This window comes from Myotis myotis, unplaced genomic scaffold (genome assembly GCF_014108235.1).
Source record: "Myotis myotis isolate mMyoMyo1 unplaced genomic scaffold, mMyoMyo1.p scaffold_m19_p_11, whole genome shotgun sequence".
NCBI lineage: Eukaryota > Metazoa > Chordata > Mammalia > Chiroptera > Vespertilionidae > Myotis > Myotis myotis.
In genome coordinates this window covers 59,500,723-59,522,617 of record NW_023416315.1, presented here as the reverse complement: position 1 = coordinate 59,522,617, position 21,895 = coordinate 59,500,723, and the positions used below count along the sequence as shown (strand labels likewise).

At 40.8% G+C, this 21,895-nt stretch overlaps 1 protein-coding gene across 5 annotated transcripts in view; it reads left to right on the top strand.

Moving 5' to 3' along the window:
* EXOC4 (exocyst complex component 4) overlaps positions 1–21,895 on the top strand; it is a 758,369-nt gene that overhangs the window by 72,514 nt on the left and 663,960 nt on the right. For all 5 annotated transcript variants that reach the window (XR_004970959.1, XM_036328650.1, XM_036328651.1 and 2 more), the window contains exon 6: positions 20,041–20,284. Coding sequence is in view for 4 of the 5 variants with exons in the window: in XM_036328650.1 (XP_036184543.1) it covers positions 20,041–20,284 (244 nt within the window). In the remaining variant the exon portion in view is untranslated. The remainder of the gene's footprint in view (positions 1–20,040; positions 20,285–21,895) is intronic.

Sequence of the window (21,895 nt, the reverse complement as noted above, 5' to 3'; positions counted from 1 at the left end):
TTTTTGAGGAAACTCCATATGTCTTCCACATACTGACTGCACCAGTGTGCATTCCCACCAGCAGTGCACAAGGGTTCCTTTTTCTCCACATCTTTGCCAGCACTTGTTGTTTGTTGATTTGTTGATGATAGCCATTCTGACAGGTGTGAGATGGTATCTCATTGTTGTTTTGATTTGCATCTCTCAGATGATTAGTGACTTTGAGCATGTTTTCCTGTGTCTTTTGGCTTTCTGAATGTCTTCTTTTGAAAAGTGTCTATTTAGGTCCTTTGCCCATTTTTTGATTGGATCGTTTATCTTCCTTTTGTTAAGTTGTATGAGTTCCCTGTAAATGTTGGAGATTAAACCCTTATCGGTGATAATATTGGCATGTATGTTCTCCCATACAGTGGGCTTTCTTGTTGTTTTGTTGAAGGTTTCTTTTTCTGTGTTTTATTTTGATGTAGTCCCATTTGTTTATTTTCTCCTTAGCCTCTCTTGCCCTAGGGTCTGTGTTTATAAAGATATTGCTATGGCATATGTCTGCTATTTTGCTGCCTATGGAGTCATGTAGGATTTTTATGGTTTCCCGTCTTACATTTAAGTCCTTTAGCCATTTTGAGTTTGTTTTTGTGTATGGTGTAAGTTGGTGATCTAATTTCCTTCTTCCTTTTTTTTAAGGACTCATGTGATTAGATTAATTTCCTCCTGGATAATTCAGGACCCTCTCCCAATTTCAAGGTCCTTAACCTTAATATATCTGCAAAGTTTTCTTTGCCATGTAAGGTAACATTCCCAGATTTTGAGGATTAGGACATGGATATCTTCCTGGGATCACTGTTCCTCTCATCACACTCTGCACTGCCCATTTTCTGACTTAAGTTGTCTTTAGGAGCCAATGTGTGAAAAGTTGACTTTTTTGAAGTTGTGTATGAGTCTTTTTAAGTTATTGCAGTTCTAATCCTTAGGACTATATTAATCTGGGTCACATTATTAAAGGGAATTGTATAAATGAAGAAGATGTAAATTATGTAGAGAGCTGCATAAAATGTTACTAAGTACACATAAAAGTGTGAGGCTGATGAAATATGTTATAATTAAGGGCAGACATTTTCTTACTCTTAATAATCAACAGTAAGTCCTAAGAGTATTTGTGAAGTGCTCGGCAGGTCAACCTAGAAAGTAATGTCATTTTCAGCAGGGAATTTAGTAGAGGCTCTTAAAGCTCCCCTCTCATATTGTGAAATAGTAGGATTGAGGGTATAATCCATTACAACTGACGTTTTTATGGAGGGAGTTCTGATAGGGAATCCCTGGGTAGAACAGATCTTCCATTAGGGTGCCATAAATTAAGGTTGGAGGCAATTCCTGAGAACTTTCAGATTGTTATTAATTAAATTAGAATTTTGATTACTTATGAATGAGTCATTTTTCAAATGTCTTATTTAGAGGTAGATTTGTGTGTGACTTTTCCTGTGAGAGATTTTCTGTCGTTGTTTATGTGTTACAGTTTGCGAGATACGTTATATCATTCAGCTGATGCAAAAGTCTTTTGAGGTAGTTAGGGCAGATATTCTTGTCATTATCATTATTATATTTAGTTTTGAGCATATTATCAAAAATTTAGGTTATCAAAAAAGTTATATAGAATTTTATATGTGTATGCATCATCTAATTAAAAAATAAAGCATCCTATATAATAAAAGCCTAATATGCTCAGTGTCCAGTCATCCATTCAACCAATCAAAGTGTAATAGGCTAATGACATGCTAAGGCCCCTCAACTGCTCACTATGACATGCACTGACCAACCACCAGGGGGCAGACAACTGGTCGTCCGGCCGACCAGTTGCTATGATGTGCACTGATCACCAGGGATCAGGCGCTTTAACTGATAGGTTAGCCTGCTGCTGGGGTCTGGCTGATTGGGATTGAGCGAGACTGGCCGGACATGCCCTGGAGCTCTCCCATGGTCCCTCCCTGGCTAGCCAACCTCCCGTGCCCCTCCCTGGCCCGATCGTGCGCTGCGCCCTTTCGCAATCCGAATCCCTTGGGGGATGTCGGAGAGCCTGTTTCGGCTCCATCCCACAGGCCAGACCGAGGGACGCCACTGGTGCATGAACTTGGGCACCAGGCCTCTAGTTTAATTATAAAATGCAAAATGAAGACACAGGTTGGTAGAAACAAGCAGCTCATTAAGAAAAAAATGATCCACATTCACCTAGCTTTCCCATATAATAATGAAGAAAAAAAACAGCATAATAAATAACTGGGCAAGTAATGGGCAATCTGCAGAAGAGCCCACATACATGGAAAGATTGGCATTTACTTGACAAAGTATCCAAAATATATAAAGAACTCCTGTAAATGAATAAAACAAGCTATTAGAAAAATAGGCAAAAATATGAACAGGTAGTTTATATAGGAGGGCACTTATGCTAGTAAAGTATATGAAAAACTGCTTATACTCCCTAGTTAATGAGGTGTTTAAAAAAACTCACTTTACACATATGGAAACTAAATCCAGGGAGGTTAAGTGATTGGTCCAGGGTCAACCGAGATGGTAATTGTTGGGGCTTGCCTCGTGCTGTTCCCACTCTAAATGTGTAGGGATGGCATTTTGCAAGCCTTTTTCCTATTTTCATCAGTCACATAGTATTTTGTAATGTACAGGGAAACTAATGACTAATTTAGATGTAATAATTCAACGATAACTTGGGTAGGAGGGTGGGAGAAGTGTGGAAAAAATCCAATAATTGTAGGAAAATGTTGTTTTAGGCTTTTGGATTCTCTCACTATGTCCTCTCATTTGGCCTGCTGCCCTTGGAACACGTTGACTGAGCAATTACTCCCAGGGTACACCGGCATTTCATTCGACTTCTTTATTCATTTTATTCATGCTCCTGCTGGGATTGCTGTGCTTGTAACTATAATGAAACTGGACTTCTTACTTCTTTTCTTTTTGGTTCCAGCATAGGTTAAGCAGTAAAGTCTAAAGAGAACACAAATTTAATGAGTTTCTTTTGCTGTTGTTTCCTTAGTGTGCATTTTATTTTATAAAGCCTTTTAAAAAATTTTTATTTGATTTTAGAGAGACAGGAGAGGTGGGAGGAAGGGAAGAAAGGAGGGAGAGGGAGGGAGCTAAGGGGGAGGGGAGAGAGAGAGAGAGAGAAACCATCAATTAGTTCTACTTATTTATGCTTCCATTAGTTGATTCTTATATCAGTGCCCTGACCAGAGATCAAACCTGCAACCTTGGCATATGGGGACGACGCTCCCCGGCCATTGCCTTATTTCATGAAGTCTTGTTCTGAGACTTAATATTTGTCTTATGAATTTTGGGTCTAATATTTAAAATATTCTTTCTACTTGGGGTGGGAGCTATGAATCCCATCATCAAAGGAGATGAAGTTTCTCCTCTTGGAACTCACATATCTAGAATAAAGATCTGATTCTCCAAAATATTAATATACCTTTTCAGTTAGTTCTGTCTGCAGGTCAGTCTTCCTTGGCATTTTAAACCAGCTGTTCCTAAAGTACCTTGCATTTACTCTTATGAAATATCTTTGTTGATTTCTATGATGCATAATAGAACAGTGAGGGACATATACAAGGCAGGCGAAATAGAATTAATAGATCAGATATTTCTAGGTGTAAAAATGAAGCAAGACCAGAGTTTACTTTTTAATTATTTAAAATATCCTATATAATAAAGAGGCAATATGCATATTGACTCTCACTCCATCACACCATCACAAGATGGGTGCACCCACAGTGGAGGCAGGGTTCCTGTAACACAAGATGTCTGCGCCCACAGCGGAGGCGGGGTTCCCATAACAGCCATAACATGCTATCAGCAGGGACCTGAGGCTACATGGCGCCGGGCCAGGACAGGGTACCTGAGGCTGCACCCCCCCAGCTGTGCCCCCCCACCTGGAAGGACTTGACAGGAGACCTCAGGCCATGCCTCCCGCCCCGGTGCCGGGGTACCTGAGGCCATGCCTGTGGCCCAGTGGGGCTTGACGGGGGATCTCAGGCCGTGACCCCGCCCAGCAGGGCTTGAAGGGGGACCTCAGGCTGCGCCCCCTGCTCAGCGGGGCTTGACAGGGAACCTCAGGCCATGCCCCCCACCCAGGGCTGAGGGACCTGAGGCCATGCTCCCCGCCCTGGCGCCGGGCCGGGGGACCTGAGGCTGCATCCCCTGCCTGGCGGGGCTTGATGAGTGCCCTGAGGCTGCGCCCCCCCACCCGGCGGGGCTTGATGGGGAACCTCAGGCCATGCCTCCCGCCCCGGCGCCGGGCCAGGGTACCTGAAGCCGTGCCTGTGGCCCAGCAGGGCTTGACGGGGGACCTCAGGCCACGCCCCCTGCCCAGCAGGGCTTGATGAGTGTCCTGAGGCTGCGCCCCCCACCCGGCGGGGCTTGACGGGGGTGAGGCCAGCTGGGTCTGGATCTTGCCCACTGGGGGTGGGGCTGGCCTGGTCTGGGTCTTGCACAATTTCGAGGTGCACGTCGGTAGGTGGGGACTTGACTCTGGGTCCTGCGGTATGCCCCAGACTCTAACAGGAAGATTTTCATATACATTTTACTAATTTTTTTTCATCTCTGACACTTATATTATAGAGAAAGGGCAAATAGCAATATTAAAATATTTCCTCTAATTCCCTTTTAATGCGCATGAATTTTGTGCACTGGGCCACTAGTGTTTATTATGAATATGTGTATAAAATATGAATGTTATATTATTTATGTATCAGAGATCACTATAACCACCACTATGTACTTCCCATCCTATCTAATAAAAGAGAAACATGGTAATTGGCGTACGACCGCTACCCTTCCCATTGGCTAATCAGCGAGATATGCAAATTAACTGCCAGCCAAGATGGCGGCCGGCAGCCAGGCAGCTTGAAACTAACATGAGGCTTGCTTGCTTCAGTGATGGAGGACTCCAACGTTCCCCGCCTGCCGCTGCAGGCCTCTGAGCTGGCAGTTTGAAACATAGTTACAAAACTAGAAGCTAAACAAAACCCCAGAAACCAGCTTTCAGCTAGCCGGGATCTCAGACCTGGAGTTAATACAGAGTTTCGATTGTAGAACCTAAACAAACCAGATACCTGCTTTCAGGAGCGGAGGCCTAAGAGCTGGAGCCTCAGAGTTAAAGCTGGCTCAGAATAAAAAAAAGAAAAAAGAAAAAAAGGAGCAGTTGGGAGCTTCAGTCCCAGCCTGAAAACAGCCCCCAGCCCTTCACCCAGACTGGCCAGGCACCCCAGTGGGGACCCCCACCCTGAAGGGTGTGTGACCAGCTGCAAACAGCCATCATCCCCTCATCCAGGCTGGCCAGGCACCCCAGTGGGGACCCCCACCCTGATCTGGGACACCCTTCAGGGCAAACCAGCCAGCCCCCACCCATGCACCAGGCCTCTATTCTATATAGTAAAAGGGTAATATGCCTCCCAGCACCGGGATCAGCGGAGCCGCGAGGTCTCCTGGCACCGGGATCAGGATGACAGGGGGCAACGCCCAAACCCCCTGATCGCCCTGCGGCTCTGTGTGTGACAGGGGGCGGGGACACAACCTCCCTATTGGTCCTGCTCTGTTCCTGACAGGGGAAGGCACCCCAACCCCCTGATCCGCCCTGCTCTGTGCCTGATAGGGGGGAGTTCCCCAACCTCCTGATTGCCCTGCGGTTCTGTGTGTGACAGGGTGCGGCGCCCCAACCCCCCCCACCCCCTCACGGGCCCTGCTCTGTGTGTGACGGGGTAGAGCCATAACCTCCCCATCGGCCCTGCCCTGAGTGTGACAGTGGCGACGCCCCAACCCCCTGATCGGCCCTGCTCTGTGGGTGATAGAGGGCGGCGCCCCAACCCCCTGATCCGCCCTGCTCTGTACGTGACAGCGCGGAGCTCCCCAAACCCCTGATGGGCCCTGCTCTGTGCATGACAGGGGGGAGCTCCCCAACCCCCTGATGGGCCCTGCTCTGTGCGTGACATGGGGGAGTTCCCCCACCCCCTGATCGGCCCTGCTCTGTGCGTGACATGGGGGAGCTCCCCAACCCCCTGATTGACCCAGCTCTGTGCGTGACAGGGGGGAGCTCCCCAACCCCCTGATTGGCCCTGCTCTGTGTGTGACGGGAAGGCGCCGCAACCTCCCCATCGACCCTGCCTTGAGTGTGACAGGGGGCGGTGCCCCAACCCCCCAATTGGCCCTACCCTGAGCGTGACTGAGGGTGGCTTCGCAACCTCCCAACCCGCCCTGCTCTGTGCATGACAGGGGGCGGTGCCCCAATTCCCCAATCGGCCCTGCTCTGAGCCCGACCAGGGGCTGCACCTAGGGATTAGGCCTGCCCTCTGCCACCCGGGAGCAGGCCTAAGCCAGCAGGTCATTATCTCCCGAGGGGTCCCAGACTGCAAGAGGGCACAGGCCAGGCTGAGGGACCCCCTCTCCCCCCCCGAGTGCACAAATTTTTGTGCACCGGGCCTCTAGTTAGATTAATAAATCTTAATATGTTTCCTTATTCACTTCAGAGTTTCTTTTCTTTCTTTTTTTTTTTAAATAAAACATTACAGGTACAGTCGAAGCCCCTGTGATTACGTGAATTCTCCCTCAATTCTTTTCCTCTCTCTTTTATCCCAGAGGTACCTGCAATTTTGAAATTATTCTTTATCTTTTTCTTGTAAGCCTTCATACTTTTACTATGTATATGAATGTGTATGTGTACTGTGTCCTGCATTTGTAAATACAGAAACATTATAGTTTATATATGTGTGTGTATGTGTGTATATTAATATATGAACAATATACAGTATGTATTGTTTGTATGTGCATATATACACTATTATTTTAAATATTTTAAGGTTTAAGTAAATTGTATAATTACATGTATTTATTCATTTTAATTGTATAATTTACTTATAATTGTATAATATAACATGTACCATTCTACTACTTGGGTTTTTTACTCATCATAGTTTTTGGATTTTCTCATGTGGCAATATAGCTCTAGTTTTAAAATTTTAACTAGTTATAGTACTTTATTATAAAATACATCACAATTCATTTCCCTATGGATTAGGTATAAGTTGTTTCTAGTTTTTCATTATTAGCAACCTAAAGCAATGAGTATTCTTTTCTATATTTCTGTAGGACAGAGTTGCCCTACCAGTGATCTCTTGGGAATAGGTTATAGAGAGAGATGCCTGGCCTTCATTCAGCCTCTGGAGCAGCCAGTTGGGTCTTGAGGCAGTCAGAATTCCTAGGAAAGCCCCTTTTAGCCACATTCAGCTTTCTGCATTTATCCTAATTGTGCTATATAAGCACTATTATTCTATGCATGTGCTATGATGCCCAAAAGGAGGAAGCCTTATTTTTGGGCCATTCTCTCAGAGGAATAGAGGGAGGGAGGGAAGGGTCTAGGGAGGGAGTTGGAAGGAGAGGGAGAGGGAGAGGGAGAGGGAGAAAGGAAGAGAGAGAGAGAAGAAAATGCAGTTTTGCATTTTAATTTTCTTGCCAATTGGCTTTTTGAAGTGATTATAACAATATAGATTCCCCTGAGCTGTACATGGCTTTTGTTACTCCTTGCATTTAAAATTGGCTTTGTTAGACTTTAATTTCTGAAAATGGACTTTTACAAATCTGACAGGTTTTGTGTTTTTATTTTATTTTATTTTAGTTTAGTTTAGTTTAAGTTATTTTAGTTTATATTTCTCTGGTTTCTAGTGGTGCTGAAAATCTTTCCAGATATATGGACCATTTGGGTATCTTTTGTGTATTGTCTATTTGACTAGCCAGTTTTTAATTATTTCTTTAGGCCATTTCCACCCCCCCCCCTCCCCCCATATGTAAGAAAGTTTAGTAGATGCAAATCATTTTTCTCTTTTGTTTCCACTCATCCCATATCAGTAATCAAGCTCATTAGTTTCTAGTTTATCCTTCCTATATTTCTTTTAGCACCGTTGAACAGATATACATATCTTTTTTTACACCTTTCTTTTTTCTATAATGGGTAGGATACAATAGATTCTCTCCTGTACTTTGCTCTTTTAGTTCATAGAGATTTTGATTTTTTTAATACTTGCGTAGTACTTCATTGTGTCAATTTATTACATAGTTCATCCACCCTCTTATGTGTAACTGTCATTACAAGCAATGATGCAATGACTAACCTTGTGCATGTGTATTTTCATATTGTTGGGGGTGTATCATTAGGGTAAATATCTAGATGAGGGGATAACTCAATCAAAAGGTAAGTCCATATGTGGTTGTTTTTTTCAGCATTGCCAAGTTCTTCTCCGTAAGAGTTGTATCAGCTTGTGTTCCACCACCAGTGTAGGTGTGCTTGTTTTTCTCACAACTCTGCCAGAATGTGTTGTCATGATTTTTTATTTTTGCCATTTTCATAGATAAAAAGTGGCATCACAGTATTGTTTATTTTGCATTTCTTTGATTATGAGTCAGTTTGAACAATGTTTTTTATAAAGCCCATTTTTATATATCTTTTTTTAATTGTCCTGGTCTTTTATCCATTTATTCCTATTTTATCTTTAAATCTATTAATATGTAAATGGATTTTCTAATATTGAACCAAGTTTTCACTCCTAGAATAAACCCTCTTGATCATGGTGTTATTTTCTCAATGTGATGTTGAATTTTGTTGGTAACATTTTATTTAGGAATTTTGCATAGATGTTTATAAGTGACTAGAGGCCCGGTGCACAAAAATTTGTGCACTCGGGGGGGAGGGGGGGGTCCTTCAGCCCGGCCTGTGCCCTCTCGCAGTCTGGGACCCCTCAGGAGATAATGACCTGCTGGCTTAGGCTCGTGGCGGGGGGGGGGGGGGGTGGTGGTGGTTGGGGCGCCGCACCCTGTCACACACAGAGCAGGGCCGATCAGGGGGTTGGGGCGCCGCACCCTGTCACACACAGAGCCGCAGGGTGATCAGGGGTTGGGGAGCTCCCCCCATCAGGCACAGAGCAGGGCTGATCAGGGGGTTGGGGCGCCTTCGCCTGTCATGAACAGAGCAGGGCGAATAGGGAGGTTGTGGCCCTGCCCCCTGTCACACACAGAGCCGCAGGGCAATCAGGGGATTTCCCCGCTGCCCCCTGTCACGCTGATCCTGGGGCCGGGAGGCCTCTCAGTCCGCTGATCCTGGTGCTGGGAGGCCTCTCGGCTCCGCTGATCCCGGTGCTGGGAGGCATATTACCCTTTTACTATATAGGCTAGAGGCCTGGTGCACGGGAGGGGGCCGGCTGGTTTGCCCTGAGGGTGTCGTGGATCAGGGTGGGGGTCCCCACTGGGGTGCCTGGCCAGCCTGGGTGAGGGGATGATGGCTGTTTGCAGCTGGTCACACACCCTTCAGGGTGGGGGTCCCCACTGGGGTGCCTGGCCAGCCTGGATGAGGGGATGATGGCTGTTTGCAGCTGGTCACACACCCTTCTGGGTGGGGGTCCCCACTGGGGTGCCTGGCCAGTCTGGGTGAGGGGCTGAGGTCTGTTTTCAGGGTGGCGGGTGACTGAAGCTCCAAAATGCTCCTTTTTTCTTTTATTCTGGGCCAGCTTTAGCTCTGGCTCCAGCTCTGAGGCCTTGGGTGCTGAAAGCAGGTATCTGGTTTGTTTGGGTTCTATAATCGAAACACTGTATCAACTCCAGCTCTGAGATCCCGGCTGGCTGAAAGCAGGTTTCTGGGGTTTTGTTTAGCTTCTATATTTGTAATAATGTTTCAAACTGCAAGCTCAGAGGCCGGCAAGGCAGGGGGGGAATGTTGGTTTCCTCCATCACTGAAGCAAGCAAGCCTCATGTTAGCTTCAATTCGCCTGGCTGCCGGCCGCCATCTTGACTGGCAATTAATTTGCATATCTTGCTGATTAGCCAATGGGAAGGGTAGTGGACGTACGCTAATTACCATGTTTCTCTTTAATTAGATAGGATATTAGCCTGTACCCTAAATCTTATCAGAGTTTGGTTTCAGTGTAATAATTTACTTCATAAAAGGAATTGGGAAGTTTTTTTTTTTTCATTTTCAATTCTTTGGAACAATATATAGAGCACTGGGACTAGCTGGTATTTGAAGGTTTGGAAATTGCCCTATGAAACCATTTGGATCTGGTACTTTAAAATTTTTTCATTTTATTTTTTAATTTTTTTTCTAATTCTCATATGCAAAATTTTCTCTTTTAGCAGTTCGTTTTTAGTGGGATCAATTTTAATAACCCATAGATTCCTAGGAAAAAACTCATTTAGTTTTTTTAATTTTGTATTTTCTTATGGTTTTGAATTATTTTTTGTTTTCTTTTTGTTATTTATTTTTTTACTTGTGCCATCTTCCTTTTTTTCTTGATCTAAGTAGTTAACAGTCTGTCTGTATTGTTAGTTTTGTTTCCCCCCAAGAAATTACCAGAATTTTGATTTATTGATGAGGTCTATTGTTTTTCTGTTCTGTACCTTATTAGTATCCGCTTTTATCTTTATTATATCATTCTTTGTGCTTTTTTTTTTTTGAGCAAGCAATTGAAATCATGTTTAATTCTTTCATTTTTTTACTGATCAAAGTGTGTAGTGATATGAATTTTCCTCTCAGCAACACTTTAAATGCATCCCATAGATATTAATATGTAGTGTTTTCATTATCATTTAAAAAGATTGTCTTACTTCAGTCTGCATTTGGATGATTATCCTAGTATTTTTAATAGAAGAATTTTAAATTTAAAGATGAATGGAAGTTTTGTTTTCCTTAATACCTTATAGTTTTATTGCATTGAATTTAGAGAGCGTTGTTTGTAATATTTCTACTTTATGGAACTTACATTTTCTTGCAACTTAATAAATGATCAATTTTTGTGACTGTCCCATGGGTGCTTTAGAAAAAGGTTCATCCTCTATTATTAGGTGTACAGTTTAATAGAGAGCCATTGATCTACTTTAATTACATTGTTTAAGTCCTTTGTGATGAACTAAAGTTTTCTATTAGTGTGTTTTTTCTCTGTGTCACTGCATTTCCCGTATTTTTTTTCCCCTAAAAATGTGGTTTCTGTTTTATTTGGTGTATATTCATAAGTGTTCTAGCTTTATTATAAACTAGAGGCCCGGTGCACAAAAATACATGCACTGGGGGAGTGGTCTCTCAGCCCGGCCTGCCCCCTCTCACAGCCTGGGAGCCCTCAGGGGATGTCCTACTGATGGCCGCTGTCTGGCCTCCCTCTGTGGGAGGTGACTGGGCCTATCAGGGGAAGGCGCTGCCCCATCACCCCACTGCTGCTGCCACTGCCGGCTGTTAGCCCTTCTCAGTCCTCCTTGGCCTTCACAGCTGTTGTGGCTTTGTCTGGAAGGACGTCTGGTCTACCTGGTCTAATTAGCATATTACCCTTTTATTAGTATAAACTAGAGGCCCGGTGCATGAAATTTGTGCATGGGGGGGGGGTGGGGGGTGTCCCTCAACCCGTCCTGCACCCTCTCCTATCTGAGATATTCCTCTCACAATCCGGTACTGCTGGCTCCTAACCACTCGCCCGCCTGCCTGCCTGATTGCCCCTAACTGCTCCCCTGCCTGCCTGATTGATGCCTAACTGCTCCCCTCCTGGCCTGATCACCCCCAACTGCCCTCCCCTGCCACGACCCACCTCCTCCGCGTGAGGTGGCGGAGACACCGGGACTGACCTCTGTGCCGCGCAGAGCTGCAGGACCCCCAGGCCTCACCACATAGTGTGGCCACCGGACCCTGCCTCTACTGTGCACACGGCCATCTTGTCTCACGACGTCACCTAGGCTTTTCTTATATAGGATTGTGGCTTGTGGTATTGAATGTCCTGCTTTGTCATGGTTAATGCTTTTTGGCTGGCATACCATTGCTCATTCTAGCCTTTCTAAATTAGTTTGTTTTAGATATGTGTATAGCGTATAGTTGTACCTTGCTTTGTGAGTCAAATTGAAAGTCTGTTTAATAGGTGAGTCGTATCCATTGACATACATATATTGATATGACTGATATATTTTTCTCAACTCTGTCATAATATTTTACAAATGTATATTATGTTATATTTGCTCTGTTTCTGAAATACTAATTTTTGCTCTTTATGCAGAATTTTTTGTGGTTTAGAAAGGTTCCCCTGCCGCAGTGGTTGTCTTTTAATGTATTTAAAAATCGTTTGAAAATGCTTTTAACCCCCTTTTTTTCTTTAACCTTTCATTCGCAGATTTCTCTCTCTTTATTTGTATTCTTTACTTCCCATCTATTGTTTTGACAATAAACAATACACTTATTCTATTTTTTTCTTCATCTCTCTACTGCCAATTTTTAGTTGCATTTAAAAATTTTTTTTAACAATATACTGCTTTTGTAAAGTTGTTTTTCATCAACATCCTCATTTTTGTCTTTGTCTTTAAATGCTCATTCATCTTTTTGCTGAAATTTTCTCAATTGTCTCTGGGTTGGATGAAGTCCATTATCTAAAAGATTCCTCAAGAAGGGTCATGGCTATTCAGTTCCTTCTGTTGAAAAATACTTTCCACCCCACAGCTTTTGTACTTAAAGGACCTCTTGAGTGGGTATAGATTTCTTGGTTTACACTTTTCCTCATTATTATTATTATTATTATTATTATTATTATTTTGTAAAATGCTGTTATTTTTATTTTCCTTCATGTGCTTTATGAAAATTCTGATGCCAATCTAATTTTTTTGCCCTTGTGAGTTATTTGATCTTGTAGGCCTTAAAGGACTTTAAAGTTAGGAATTGACTAGTTTTAGTAGGAAAAGTCTTGGAGTTATATTTTGGCGTTAATTTTCCTTCAGACCCAATGGGTTCTTTTATTTTGTAGATTAAAAATTTTTTGGCAACTTTTCTTGGTTTATATTTTTAATTATTAGTTCTTTTGTATTGTTTCTTTTTCATGTAATATGTTACTTTTTTCCTGTCCTGTCTTCCATTTTTACTACTTTCTCTTTGGTCATTTTTTACTTTTCTTTATGTCCCCTTTTATTCTCTGCATTTTCTCGATACCCTTTATAGAATTTTTAAATTTATTCTCCCATCGGTATTTTATAGTTTATTATGTATTATTCATGCATGAGATGATTTTTTTTTCTTTCATATCTTTCCTGATATTAGTCAGTTTTCTTCTCATACCTTTCTTTATTTGTCCATGTCTGTTCTTAGTTTTTGGATTTTTGACTCAAAATGGCTTTACCTATCCTCAAATTCTTATTTGAGTATATTAATTTCATCTGAAGTGTTGCCATCTAGTTTTCTTGTGCTTCATGATTATTTTATTACAGGGACTTTTCCTCTGTTGATGTGCTTTGGATTTCCTGATTTTTTTCAATATGCCTCTACATCAAGCATGTCAAACTCAAAGGCTAACACGGGCCAAATAAACAAGGTTTAAGTTTATGTGGGCCGCAAAAAAACCCAAAAGCTTCAATTTTCATAGAAACGTAGGTTTATTTCGATAGAGACATGCTGGATACAAAGAGCTGAAATAAATGAGTTATTGTTAACATAAAATAATAGAAAATTTTAATAAAAATTAATATTTTTTTCTTGAACTTTAAATTACCAGACACTGAATAACTGCACAAATTCATAAGAGTAATGCAAATAAATCTATTTTTCTTGTGTTCTGAAAGCGAAATATTTACTGTTGTGAACAACAAACAAGTGAGTCTAAGACTAATGACATGGCAATCAGCTGCTAAAATATTTGCTGCTAGTATTAGTGGAGAGAAATGGTGCGCCTGAATGAATGCAACACAATGATAGTATTCAGTCATTAGTGAACGTTGTAGTTCGTTATTAACAATTATGTATTGTAAAAATTAAGTTACGAAATCTTTATTAAAACTTTTCTTACATACCGTTATATTGGCTGGGCTACAAAAATATTTGTTGTGGGCCACATGTGGCCCACGGGCTGTGAGTTTGACATGCTTGCTCTACATGAATCTCATTGTTTTCTGTTCATGTTTATAGTATCAGAGTGTTTTATAGAAATTCTAGCTCATTGGCTCCCTCTTCTGTCAAAATCCAGATGCTTTTTTTTTGTTTTTGATGGTTGGGGAAGGTTGTTTGTTTCCAGAACTTTGATGCTCTTGTCCTGTAGGATCCTGAAGTTTTCTTTTATGCTTCATTCCCTCTTCACATCTGATATAGCCAAAGGGCATTTCTCTGTTTTTGTTTTATTTTTCCCCCAGAAACTGTGTGTCTCAAACACTGCTCCTTCAGATTGTGTCTGCTTTCAAGTTCCTTCTCTATAGTCAATGCTCTGATATGCTTGGCTACTTTTTAGTATTTTGAAACTTGCAGTGGACTTTGTCTTTGTGTTGATAGTTTCAGTTCAGTCTTTGGTTCATCACTAGCTCCCTTCTTCTCTCCTCCTCAGTTTTTTACAGTCTGACTTGGCCTGCAACAAAGCCTTGTGGCTGAGCAGGACTGGAGAGGAGCTTGGGAGATCACTTGCTGGGATTAGATGGTTCTTTTCTTATTTCTATTTACAGTTGTTTTGAATTTGGGGCAATTTCTGTCTTAAAGTTAACCTGAGGGCATGATTTCTATGACTTTTATTCTTTTCATTGTTCTATGTTGTTTTGGAAGAAATATTGAGAAATGGGGACCTATGCAGCCCCCATTGTCTTCAGCAACCCCAGAGTTCCTAAAGCTAGAAGTTTTCAACTTACATTTTTTATTTTGGTGTGTTTTTTTTTTGTGTTTTCATGTCACATCACATTTAATGTGCACAATTCTGTAGATAATGCTATCTTCACTTTACAGATGAAGAAATTGAGGTCCAGCAATATTTAATGACTTGAGAGATTACACAACTAGAAAGTGGTAGAGATGGTAATCAAATCCAACATGTGTGATGCCAAGCTTTTGTTCTTTCCATTACATCATGCTGTCTTCCTGGGCAGTTGAACTTAAAAAACATACATTAACAAATACCTGCAGTCTAATAAATTTTGTGAATATTAGTATAAACTATCAATCTATTCGTCTTTTACTTGTCCTCTTATCCTGTGTCCCTCTTACTTTTTTTGTAGCTTCTCTCCATTAGGTGATTCTCTGAGCTTCAAAGGTACATCCTCCTTGCTCTAAATGGGTGATGAGCTTTGTCTCAAGGGAAACTAATTAAACAGATAGTCTTGTTTGTTTTTATTCTAATAAAAGGTTTGCTATTAACCTTCCTGAGGCAAATAAACCATCATTAAACCCTTAGTCCACTTTTACTCCTGGAATAACCAGTGCACAGTCACTGTGCTAATAGTTAGGGCAATGTGGGTTTCATCTCCACCTCAGAATTGAAACCATCCCTGTGCCCAGGCTGAAAACACTCCCTGCTCATGTAAATGAGAGCTCCTGGGAGCAGTTGGCAGTAGCTTTTGGCAGCCTCCTTTCAGGAGTGGGGTATTATATTGTCTCCAGTTTTCTTTAATTTAATTTGTGCCTTCGGGGTTCTTGGTTAACATTTTTGAAGTACTTTAATCAGGAATCCACACTCAGGGTACTTAGTTAACATTTGAAAGACCCTAATCAAGATTCTATACTCCAGTGGCAACCAGTGCATTAGATCTTGCTCTCTGAGTCTGCCCCAATGGGTGTATTACTTAGAATAAAAGATGTTAGAAGTAATTTTTTATGATGAAAAGAAAGATATTTAAGATATATAGTTGACCAAGTGCTTCACTGGGACTTGATTAGAGGATAAGGATTGGTGAGTCCAGCAACCTACCAGTCTAGGTCTAGAGCTTGATTTGTTTCTGTGCTTATAGCCCTGGGAGGATTTCATCAACTCACCTGGCCAGTCACTGCAGCATAGGTCTCTGCAAAATTCTGCCTGCTTCTCTACCCTGAGCTCACTGGACATGTACTCTGGCTGCACTCATTGTTTACATTTTTTTGTCTACAGAGATATTACTCTCAATTTTGAGGCAGACTATTTTTTTAAAAATTTAACTTATATTTTATATAATAGTCTTTTTTTAGTAGATTGGGTATCTGAAGTATGAAGTTGTAATGACATTTTGATCAGAGGCAGAAGAATTATTTTTTATTAGTGGTAACTTTCTTCTTATTTCCTGCTTGAGAATATTGTCAGTATTCTGAGGCCAGGTTCCCATCTGTCGGGGCAGCATGGTGGGTATGTAATCCTGATGCTTTAGTGGTCTAATTAGGCTTGGTGATATTTTGAAGGCTCCTTTTTATATTGAATTCTGTTCAGTAGTGGCAGACATTATATAGAGATAATGTTCTTGAATACATGTAAATTATGTAGGTAAAAAAATGTATGTTATATAATTTAGGTACTGTGCATAATATAAGGAATTACATCTACCAGGAATTTCTATAGTAAATATTACCATTATCTCTTATACCTTATTTAACATCTATATATATAAAAACCTAAGTGACCGAATGACCAGTCGCTATGACGTGCCCTGACCACCACGGGGCAGACACTCTAGCAGGAGCTGCCCCTCATGGTCAGTATACTCCCACAGCCAACCTCGGCGGCTGGCCAATCTCCTGTGGTCCCTCGCCCCTGATGGCTATCCCCGATCGGCCCCTCCCCCACAGCCAGCCAACCTCCCACGGCCCTTCCTCCCCGCCCCCTCTTGCTGGCTGGCCCTGATTGGCCCGATTTGGACTGGGCGAGACAGACCCTATCACTGGCCAGGCCGAAATTGTGCACAAATTCGTGCATCGGGCCTCTAGTGTATAAATATAAATGATAAATTAATATAACATATTCAATAAAAATTAGTGTTTTACCATAGCCCTGACCTCCTGCAATTTGATGACATATGGCGTATGTTACCAATCTTTCTTTCCAAGCATATTATGAAAAGAAAACAGCCATGGACTGGTCTAGATTGCTTTCTGTACTTAATGGAAAACAAAGAAGTAGTTTTCTTTTATAAAATATTTACTGCATAAATGGATCATTCACCTTGTTTATCTCTTTTTAAGTGGGTTATCTATAATATAGTTATACCTACTCAGCTATAGGCTTAGTGATCAGAGATGCATAGATTTACACTGTACTTAGTAGAATCATGGAATTGTAGGGCTTGAAAGGACTGTAGATATCATCTAGTTAAATATTCCATGAGTCCCAAAGTGTCTTAGGTAAACCTCTTTCAGGATTCCATGCTTAAGCTCAGCCAGTGACATCATTTACATCCACTTAGATAAGGATGTATGGATATAGAGGATGTATATGCATGCCTGTCTGTCTAATAAGAAACAATTGGGGCCAGTAGGATTTTAGTAGAAATAATTAGTGAAAGGACATGAGAGTCTTTTATTATTTAGCAGTGTTCTACCAGTGAAAGTTTTTAAACCAGGTTCAAGAAATCCTCACTTAAGACACTCAAAGCAAAAATATCGCAGATAAGAAATTGGAAAAGGAAGTAAGGTGTTTCTGTTTTTTAAAGTGTTCTAAAACCCACACATTGAGTGCATATTATAGCAATATAGACACAAGGGAATGATTTGGGGTGTAGAAATATGTGCATTTTGTTCTAATTGTGCTGTGAGCCCTTACTGAATTTCAGCTAAATTATTTTGCACAAGGCTTTTTCATAAAGTACCAATAACTCTATCTGAAATCACAGGGTTTTTGTGATTATTAGACTAGTCTTCATGGTTGATTATATTATCCTTTTAAATTGCCTTTTAATTTTCAGCTGATGTAAGTGAAATAGATACTATAAATTAATTAATATTGGATCTGTTCCGTGTTTATGCTCTAGGAGATTTCAGGAGACAAGCAGATAGATAAGGTTCTAAACAAATGTGCCATTTGGGGCGGTGGCATTTTAATATTCATACCTTGCTTACTTGTTATTTTTAATAGGCTATCTATTATATTAATGTGCATGTGAGTAGCTATATGCCACGTCATCTAGGCCCTTATTGAGTTAAACTACATTTTTCTCATCACCAGTCGCTCTTGCGGCATGTGGCTGTAATTTTCAGGTGGCCCTTTGCATGGTCCTTTGTTACTTATAGATCCTCTTTTATGAAGATCATTTTGTCCCAGCTAAATTTCTATTACCTTTTTTTCTGCCTGGAGTTCTGCTTATCTTTTCGCTTCATTTCCCCCTCTAACAGGTTGAATTTAGATAGTCCCTTGCCTGCTAAATATGTTTCTCGTCTTGCTTTTGAGGTTGGTCTTGAAGGATGGAATAATTTTGTGGCCTGAGGTGTCTAGCTCTTTGTGTATAAAACAAAACCTGCAACTAAAATGTGTATTCTTGAAATGTCACTTTTGGAAATATCAATGACTTTTTTGATTTGCCTTCAGAATTGATTGGCATGTGATCTTTAGAGGCTTACAGCTTCTTGGTTCTACGACCAGTTTACTAGTATTAAAAAACTTAAATTTAAATACCATATCAAATACCCACTGTTCTGTGAGGAAAACCACATGAATTTGGTTGTTATTTATGTTCTTCTCTCTCTTTATGGATTTTAGGGGTCTATTGAATCTAAGTAAGACAACAGCATCACAGATAAATATGCAGAGGACTTACTTTAGATTAAGGTTGTATAAGTAATTATATCATTACATGCATTTGGTTTATATTTATGTGCATTTTATGAGTTTGGAGCAAAACACAGGACTGAGGAGAACAGCCTACTTGTCGTCTGGAGTAGAGGTTTTAGGAAATGTATTTAGTGGTTACAAGGACTTACTCCATATCCTGGGTATTTTCATTTAGGGAATGAAATAAACAGATTTCAATGCACTCCAGTAGTGCCGAACAACCCAGACTGCACTTGTTGTGTAGTTGAGCTAGAATCCACTAAAGAAGAATGTATGCATCTTTCAGAATGGCACATATTTTAAAAATGATTCAGTTTTTTTGAGGAGTGGAGGAAGGGGGAGGATGGGGAAACTTTATTAGGGTCCATATTTAAGTTTGGATTCACTTTTGCTTTGTCTGTCCTAATCCAGCCACTTGTAAAATTAGAGAATTATTTTTAGGCCAGAAGTTTTCAACCTGTGCTTCTTTTTTCTTTTGACAGTAGTGCTTGCTCTGAAATTACAGGAGAAGTCTTGTGTATATGTATATTCGTTTGAGGGAAGGGCCTATGGATTTCAGCAGATAACAGAAATCTCAGATTCCAGTCCCACCTGCTTCCCACCTTCTCACGGGGTTAAGAACACTGTTCTAGATGTTTCTTCCATTTGAAAACCAGGTAGCTTGGATGAAAGCTGCAGTCTAAAGATCTAGAGAGATTACTGACATATATAGTTCATTCTCAGAAAACCTGCATGTATTAGCAATACCAGTCTTCAGTAGATAATAATCTTATGCTAGACATACCCTCAAAGTTTTGTCTCACTTGCATGCATTATTTTTCATTTGTTTTCTTCATCTCTTTTATAATTTGTTGTAATTTAATCTTATTTACCTCTTCTTCATGTATTTATAAATGCCTTTATATCAAGCTATTTATCTCTTATAACTAATAAATAGGAATTTTTAAACTATGGTCTGTCTCTTTAGAATTCTCATGCCAAGTGTGACATTTTATAAATAATGCATACTTAATAAATGTCACAAACTGACTCATTCTGGAAGTGGTAGTCTATGGAAACTTCCCATGGAGATTTGCTTTCTTGCTGTTAATTGTTTCTATCTCTTATTACTAACTAATTGGGATGGATTGAAGAATGTACTATTTTTGTGTGATTCTTACTTACTATGTAAATATAATTTAATTACAGATATAATTGAAAAATCTCTATTTTTTAAAAAAGATTTAAAAATTGATTTTTAGAGATAGAGGAAGGAGAGGGAGAGAGAGAAACATCAATGTGAGAGCAAAACTTCCATTGGCTGCCTACTGCATATCCCCTACCCGGGATCTAGTCTGCAACCTGGGCATATGCCTTGACTGGGAAAGGAACTGGCAACCTTTCAGTGCATGGGACAATGCTCAACCAACTGAGCCACACCAGCCAGGGCTTCTCTGATTTCTTTAAGGGAGCAATCAAAGCAGTGAAGCCATGTACCAGACCCATTGTGTTTTTTGTAATGGAACCTGTGTTTATTTTTTTACAGTGAGGGAGATAAACCTACAGGACATCAAAGAGGATTTGGACTTGGATCCAGAGGAGAACAGCACCCTTTTTATGGGCATCCTCATCAAGGGGCTTGCCAAACTGAAGAAGATCCCAGAGACAGTGAAGGCCATCAAAGAACGCTTGGAGCAGGAGCTCCAACAGATTGTGAAGAGGTCTACAACCCAGGTGGCGGACAGTAGCTATCAGAGGGGAGAGAACCTCACTGCGGACAACCAACCAAGGTAGATCGGGTGCAATTCATGTGTTTGATAGCTATTATACCTTTTCTAGAGTGGGAGGTAATTATCTTCTTTTGATATTATTTCTTGAACTTGGGATACTATAGAACATACAAACTCAATTGGTGAAAACAGCTTGAATAGGTATAATTCAGCTGGCTTTTTTTTTTTTTCTTTTTCTTTTTCGTTTTCCCCCCCAGCTAGCTTTTGACATAGTTGCGAAGTTTCAACGCATTTTGTTCAGATGCAAATGAAAAAATGAAGCAATTATTGGATATTTACTAAGTATTAAGCAGAATTCAAGGCAATTTGTATATATTATGTCATTAAGTATCACTACAACTTTATGAACTACTTATTAGCCATAATTTACAGTTAGGGAAATGGGCCTCAGAGATTAAGTAATTAGTTAAGGTTACAGAGCAAGTGACTGATCTTGGGGTTGAATGCAAGGCCATGGTCCTTCTTCCATGTTTTGTCCTTTAATATGTGGATATTTGTCAGTAGGCAAATCAGTCTCAGGAATTATTGTATCTATTTAAAACAACTAATTGGGTTTGGATTTCATACTTCTTGTTTCATAAGGGGAAAACTGAAACTGGGCTCTGATCCAAACTCTGTCTTGACTGTCAGGCACTGAGAGAGCACGTCTGCCAAACCAGAGTCTAGGGCACAACAGACTAATGCCATCTGATGGTGGGACAAGAGCTTTGAAATGGAGGCTTTCCTAGAAAATCCAGGATCCACTCTGCACAGATCTCTGTTCTCCTCCTCCTCTGCTTTTACCCCGAACTCTCCACATACACCAGACATGGACAAGGCAGAAATTTGCAAGGGGGACGGGGGGAACTGCACTTTCATCTGAGAGCACAGGGCACAGTAAGGCATGTCTTCTGAGTTCAAATAATGTGAGTTTCTGGGAAGGCATCATAATCTTATTGACATGCTGTTAAGGAAATTCTGCTGTTTGTTAGGGCTTAAATTTTTTTTCTTTAAAGAAGATAAATTTTAAAGGAAATAATAATAGCTCACTTAGTATAGAATTTCCCAGACTTTACATTTTTTTTGGAAAAATAATGTATGCTGTTTTCTTTTTTATATTATGTTATGTATCTAAATAACATTAATTTTAATTCTACTTTAAAATTTCAACATTAATTCCCTTGTAAACTTCATTCAAAAGTACAGTTGTTGAAGAAACCTTCCTTCACCCCTCGCCGGCCACAGAATATTTCAGAGCACATGTTGTGATGAGCATGGGTTTGGGAGTTGAGCAGACCTGACTGAGGAAATAACACCTGCTTTATAGGGTTGCTGGCATTAGATGAGGATATATGGTTAGACTTTAGTAGGGTAGTGCCAGTAACTGTATTGGTGTATATTAATACACACATTTATTTATTCTTGTTTTGTTCCTCAACTTCATGTTCTTTGATCACTCACAGTGTGACCCAAAGAAGCTGGAACTGGTTCTGAATTGAACTTTTCTTTGTTGCCTGGTGCCTGGATTTCCTTGATGACCTTTTGCCTCCTTATTAATGAACACTTCAGAATTCCGGCTCTCTATATGTCCTGCTGCTGCAAGTTCCTAGATGAATACGCTGAACTTTCATA